General features: G+C 47.0%; 1 protein-coding gene across 3 annotated transcripts in view; it reads left to right on the forward strand.

Moving 5' to 3' along the window:
- Window positions 1–72: 72 nt before the first annotated feature.
- Window positions 73–6,736, forward strand: part of LOC113212731 (histone-lysine N-methyltransferase 2D-like) — a 14,954-nt gene continuing 8,290 nt past the window's right edge. For all 3 annotated transcript variants that reach the window (XM_026431535.2, XM_026431552.2, XM_026431543.2), the window contains exon 1: window positions 73–428. In XM_026431535.2, coding sequence (XP_026287320.1) covers window positions 408–428 — 21 coding nt within the window. In that variant the 5' untranslated portion in view covers window positions 73–407. The remainder of the gene's footprint in view (window positions 429–6,736) is intronic.

Raw genomic sequence — 6,736 nt, forward strand, 5'->3', positions numbered from 1 at the left:
GCGTGGCGGGGCGCGCGCCGGCTGGGCCGCCGGGCGGCTTGGCAGCGCGTGCAGGCGCGGCGGCTCCGCCTGCCCCGCCGGCTCCTCCAGTGCGTCTTGCAGTCCTGGCCGCGCCGGTAGTCCCCGTGGCGTCACTGAGTGTCGGTACCGAGTGCCCGCGGCCCGTGCCTCGCCCTCGGCCGCCCTGGTCGCTGCGCCCCTAGGATGGCCCCGAGGCGACCGCGCCGCCGGACTAACGCCGTACATAGGGTCAGGGTCAGGAGAAGTTCCCCTGCTAGCGTGTGTGTGAAGTGCTAGTGAGTGTGTGCTACGAAAAGCTTGTGGTGGAGAGCAGTGAGTGCTAGTGCGGTGGACGTCAGGTCCTTGTGAGTTCTCAGAGCCAGTTGTGGGATTACATCGCCGTCATCATGAGAACGCCAGTGCTGTTGGTGAGTACACTTACGAATGAGTGACATTCTTGAGCACACTTAAAAAACACTACACATAACTTATACATTTGAGGCTGGGTGTTTTAAAGTCCTTTGGCTGATGATTTCGAACTTGCGGATGCGCCAAGTCGCGCGCAAAGTACACTTAAACATATTACAGCGGCTCCACAACAGAATATCAAAGGAATAACGGGATGTATATGTCCAGAATGGAGTATGTAAGATCGGTGTGTCACTCTAAAACTGGACCAGTCGGGAGAAGATTGTTCCTTTTTAAGCACCCACCATTTGTTTAGTCTAAATATTTAACATAGTTCTTAACTGCCATCTCCCCTCCCTAGAGACCTATAAGCTTCGGTTAGGGAAGCACTCTCTCGCTCTGCCAGGACTTCAAGTCTCTAGCAGTACGTAGAGCGTGTAATTTCTCATTTATTTCCAGTCATCTTCCTGATTAACCACTGGACACCCGTTTCTCCTCCCTTACAAACGAGCTTCTCATCTTAAACTCCATGTGAGAATTCAAACTTCGATGCACGTGCTCTAATGACCGTGGTTCACATACAAACATGACGACATGTTATATAGATGCTGAAGTTGGACTATCGAAAAATCGAAGTGTCAGACAGTCTTTACTTGAAGTGAACTGGTTTTGCAGCGTACGAATCTGCTCAGAATGCTCTTGGAATAGCTAGACCAAGAGGCACTGATACGCTAAAAATTAGTGCCTTTTGTACTGAAGTAATATGTAATATTGACGTAATATAATAACTGTAATATTGCAGTATTACCGGGTAGTATGTAGTATCATAGTAGTATATGGTAATGTGTGTAATACTGATGTAATATTCCGCTGTAACAAAGTACACTGTTGGAAATTATATCGTAATCTCACGAAAAATGTCAAGTTAATTTTTTTACACACACTCTTGGTAATTTTAATGTAACGAATACATTCGTAGAATAACGAACAATTCGGAACTCGGTTAATGTCCCAAATGAACGATCCTGGACACAAGGATTTTTAAAACAAACATCCTAGCATCCTGATCAATTGACACAATTAAATTGTGATGTCACGAATAGTTTGTTTTACACCGCTACGAACAGTTCGTAACCGAAAATTACGAATAATACTCGTTAATTCCAATTACGAATTATTCGTGACAGATTATTATCGTGAAATGACGAAATTCATTAAGAGTGTAATATCAAAATTGACAACCCCTCGATAATTTGTAAAATGCACACTGCTGACAATAGGGTTGCTTCTGCTAGACATTTATGAGGGACGTCGAATTCCGACAGGTTTTTTACACGAAAAACAAGTGTTTTCGTTGGTGTCCATAACGCCAAACAAACAGTTGCGTAATTAGGAAGAAAGTCTGTCGCTTCAGAGCACTTGCCGCGAACGCGTATACAGAGCACACCCGGCTGGGCAAAGACAAGGGGGATGGAGAAAAAGTGGGTGGCGATTGTGTACAGGAAAGGAGAGCCAACGAGGTGAGCAAGGGGCAGACGAGAGATGAAGGGACAGAGAGAGAGAGAGAGAGGGAGAAGGAGAGAGAGAGAGAGGCATAACAGGGTGCTCCGTCATCATCAGCAAGCAGGCCGACATGACGTGGCTACCGATACCGCTCTGCGTGAAAGTGGGAGTGGCGTGCCGTGCGTGCGCCGGGCGCGTCCTGAGGCGCCCCTGTGTGGTCACGCCCCTCCCCCCCCTCCCCTCCTTACGGACCTCCTGCCCCGGCTGCCGCTAACGTGGTCAACCCGTTATTCCGGACAAGGTCCAGCGCGGCCGGCGCTGTCAGCTGAAAAGTACCTGTCCTCGTGTTGATACGGGGACGGCCTTAACGGGTTAAGGAAGGGGAAAGGACCGGAGAGCCCTGGAGGTGTCCCAGCTCCAGTTAAGTAAATGAGCCAGTCAGGCCGTGCAACACGTGGCCCGATTGACACTTTGCCTGCAACATCTCTCAGCGCTCTCCCCTTATACACGCTTAGCGAGCGTGCAACAGCAACGCGTGATCAAGCTTGGGTGAAAATGATTGAGCTGCAAAGTGTTCGCGGCTCTACATTGGTGGGCCTTCAGAAAGGTCCTGCGGCGGCCAAACATGCCTTCCGGTCCAACCGCATGAAATTGGGAAAATAATAGAGGGGTGGGGCAGCCATTACCGATGTACCGACACGAACGTGTGCATGCGGTACTCGTGAGGAGAGGCAGCAGCAGAAGAGCGATGTGGAGGAAGGAGGGGGGCTCTTCACGCCTCTGACCACAGTGATTCGCGTGTGAACCCTCCCCCCCCCCCTTTTCCTCACCGCGCGCCGACGCCTCTGATGGTCGAGCTGGTCTTGGCCTTGCCTCGCCGTCCTTTATAGAGCAGAACACTCTCCTCCTCCTTCTCTGCTTTTGCAGAGGGGCCAAGCGGAGGGCCGCAAGTGGCAAGGTATGGCGGGGCGGGGCGTGGTGTGGTGTGGCGCACACTCAATGAGCGCAGGAGTTGCCAAGAAAGCCGACGCACCAACACAAATTTACAAACCAAATGGTCTTACCAAACAGTTACAACCTTACAAAGTATTGCTTTGAAGTACAAAGCAAATGCTTTGTGTTACAATAAAGCGGACGAGTGCTTCGCTACCTTACAAACTAAATTCTAAGGATTGAACAGTGCTAGTCGTCTCATATTAGGAAACGTATAATTTTTTTAAAAAAATATAATTGTTCAATGCATAGTTCGCAAAACATGAAACGAAGCTCAGTGCTCAGAAATACTAAAGCATTATGCCTTGAGAAAATTTTAGTCCTAGAATACAGTCCAACAACACAAACGAAAATTCACTGGTAATTGTGCCAACGAACGTATGTCCAAAAAAATCGAGTCAATTGAATTTCGCTCTATTTTCAGAATATATAGTTTTCGTGTCAAAATACCTTAAAATAAAAAAGTTTATTTTTTTGGACATACGTTCATTGACACGATTACCAGTGAATTGAAGATAAGGCTTTATTCTGCAATTGTTCATGTCTATGACTACTGCTAAGGCACTGGAGGGGAAGTTTGTCGTCGTTCGAAGCGCATCGGTGGATGCGGTGGTCTGTTACTGTGAGCGTGCGTGCCTCTAAGGTGTAGCGGGTTTTTTCGTTTGTGTGCGTGTTTTTCTTTTTTTTCGTTACCTTACCGGGTCTTATGGGAGGAAACCAGTATAGTATCGGTAGTCTAGCGGGCCGTATAGTGTTGCGGTGCGCGCCCACCACGTGCTCTACTTGAGCTCGCCCGAGGAAAAGAAACATGAGTTTATGATCGTTGAAATGCGTTAAACAGCACCACGCACTCTAATGATAATGCAGCTTATATTAAAACTTAAAAAAATAACCTGGAATCTAACAAAAACTAAAGGGAAATAAGGCCGGGGAAAACGGTTCAGCTGCCTGGTAAAATAAGTTTACTCCAGACTTTTCTAAAAGCAGAGAAATTTGCCAGGTGGTTTACAATAAATACCACAGTCATTGGAAAGAACACTGTAAAAATAATAACTACGATGTTTACCACTAACTATGGTTTTCACCTATATAATGATATTACTGGCAGCTGCCGAGTGGTGTGCGCAGTATAATCCTACTTTTGCAAAAGCAATGTGTTCGGGAAAATAACTCAAAATGAATGTTATTCAAAACCGAAAATGTGGCATAAAGGACTCTCTAAACGAGCATCTCAACTTAATGTCGCTCCTCTTGCAATAACTAAACAAGATTAACAAAGTCAATTAGGTCCCTTCTCGAGTTTCAGTGATTAGTCCCCTGATGGTTTGTTTTAGCACCAGCTTAATAATTGTCGGTTAGTGGTTGAATGGAGAAAGAGAATATCAAAATCCAATCCAAAAAAAGGTTTGGCCACTGTACCAGGTAGAGTCTCTACCTTGAGAACAATTTTTTGTCCTTCGTGCTTTATTCGGTCAGAATTTTAGTCGAACGACCCGTGACCCCGTGACAACCCTCAGTGAAGTCGGCAAAAAGGAAACGCCCCCAGCAACTAGACCTCTCACCTGAAATAGCCGCGCGCCGAGAGGTGTTTTGTTCGAGTTTGTTGCGGCGGCCTTGATGGTCGACACCTCCAAACGGCCCGCGGCCCCGCAGCTTATGGAGGGCGTCACCGCAGACCCCCTCCCCTCCACCGCCACCTCCACTTTTCACTCTCTTCAGTCACCATCTCCAACACTTCCCACGCGGTCGGCATGCTTTGACGCTCTACCGTACGCCGGTGTCGCGCCGACTAGCGCAGTGCGGAGAGGAGGGGGAAGTGGGGATGGAGTCTTTGCGCGCTCCTTTCCCTGCCGACAACTTCATTAAATCTTGGTGGGCTGTGGAAGACGGGTTTGGGTCTCAGATCTCGCTCTCCGGTCGCGACTAGACGGCACCGCGCGCAAAAAGGCTTCCCTACATGCTATCAGCTACGTTTTCATGATAAAGGCAATGACTGATTTATTTGAGGAAAATTGGAAAGCTTTGAGAAACTTCTTCAGTTTGAGGAGTACTCGTTAGATTTTGTGAAGGTCATCTCAAAAAACGTAAGTGGGAATTTCCCTTTAAAAAATAAATAAATAGGAGACTTCCCCAAATTTAATGGCTAAAATTGGGAGAGTTCCTCAAAGTTTTCCCTATTTCTACATCTAAAAAAAAGACATTATATTTACCATGTTGCTGTAAACAGTTACTCATTGTCACATACCGGTTATTGTTACAATGTGCCGCGGTGTGACAAGATTGTTCTTACTGCATCAAATTCATCATAATATATAGTCGCGCAAAAATGTACGCTAAGAAGACATTTCAAAGTAAAAGTGGAATTTCCTTTACTGCGGCACTGCATGCTTTCCTCATGCCACATCATCGAATCAAAAAATATGCGTACTTTAAGGTATGTGTGCATTGTAGCCGGCAGTGCAGCGGCCGAGTTAGTCGCTGAAGCGCCTGTCAACTCCGGGTTAGGCAACCCCGCAAGACACGACGGAGCGACAGGACAGCCTACACTCCCGGCGCTCCGACGACGAAGGACGCGACTGGACTGGTGCCTACGATTCAAACTTGTCGTGGCAAGATTGACGTTTTTGTTGCAGACCATAAATAGTGTCATGACAGAAACGACCACGGCCTAAGCAAAGCAATATGAATAAATTAACATGGCGTCTATTTCCACTGTGAGAAAAGTGTTCGTACATTTACGACGATATATTTTGTAATTAACCATTTTAAAAATGAGTTGTAGGTTGTAGATGTACAACCGAGGGGGAAGTCGCTCGCAAAATAGTTCACTCACCTTCCCCCGAAATATTAAGTTCGAAATAAGGGCGAAGTACAGGGAAATAGACCCGAGATAGTCGCGAAGTATCCCCGAAATACTGCGAAATAACCGTGAGATAACCGAAATGGCAGAAATAGCCCGTATGCTACGAACCCAAGTGATTTCCCCCTCCTGTACTTCTACAACCTCCCACTCTTTCTCGTCATTCGATTCCCAGTTCATACGCAGTGCTTGTAAATTTACAAATTTTGAATTATAATTGTACGACATTCTTCCTTGTACCCGAGGTACAATTTTGCACGGTGTCGTGGAGAAGTTACACATAGGCCTACTGCAGAATATCTTTCAATTTTGAGTTAACCCCTACCATCACACGGTCTCTTATACTGAATCGAATGGGAACTATCTACCCTTTCCCCTATTTACCCTCAAAAAATTAAAAGAAGCACATGTTTTGGGTCTTGCAGATATTGCGTCTAGGTGATAGGTGCATGCGACGCGACTGCTTGGCTGCGGCGGGGCAATGCCCTCGCGCATGCATAACCTTCTCCAACCTCTCACCGCGCACAACCCTTCTAACCGCCTTATCAGGACACATGGGGTGGGGAGACGGGGGTGAAGTGGGACAAAAATAACATTATCTGGAGAGAAGAATCGCTCTGGGTAAAGTAGACGGAGCGCGTCTGCGCGCATGAAACTGCGCGAACAAGAGAGTGGAGGTATTAAGTTACGAAGGGGAGGGGGTTGCGTAGAAGGGGCGAGGGGTGAATGATCTTTGTTTTAGTGCGCGGCCTCCCCGAGGGGTCAGTGACCGACCACGCTATTTTTTTTTAGTCGTCCCATCTAATTATTTGCAAAAACTTTGATTTACGAGCTCCAATTTGCGAGGGCTAGTCTAATTAAATGCGAGGCTTGTTAAGATAAGAAGCAGATGGCAATGTTCTCTGTTTCTGTGCAGTGAATATCTTTGCCCATAGCGGGGCCACAAAATGGGGTTGGGAATCACGGCTTATT

This window comes from Frankliniella occidentalis, unplaced genomic scaffold, assembly GCF_000697945.3.
Source record: "Frankliniella occidentalis isolate FOCC.00 unplaced genomic scaffold, Focc_3.1 Scaffold10, whole genome shotgun sequence".
NCBI lineage: Eukaryota > Metazoa > Arthropoda > Insecta > Thysanoptera > Thripidae > Frankliniella > Frankliniella occidentalis.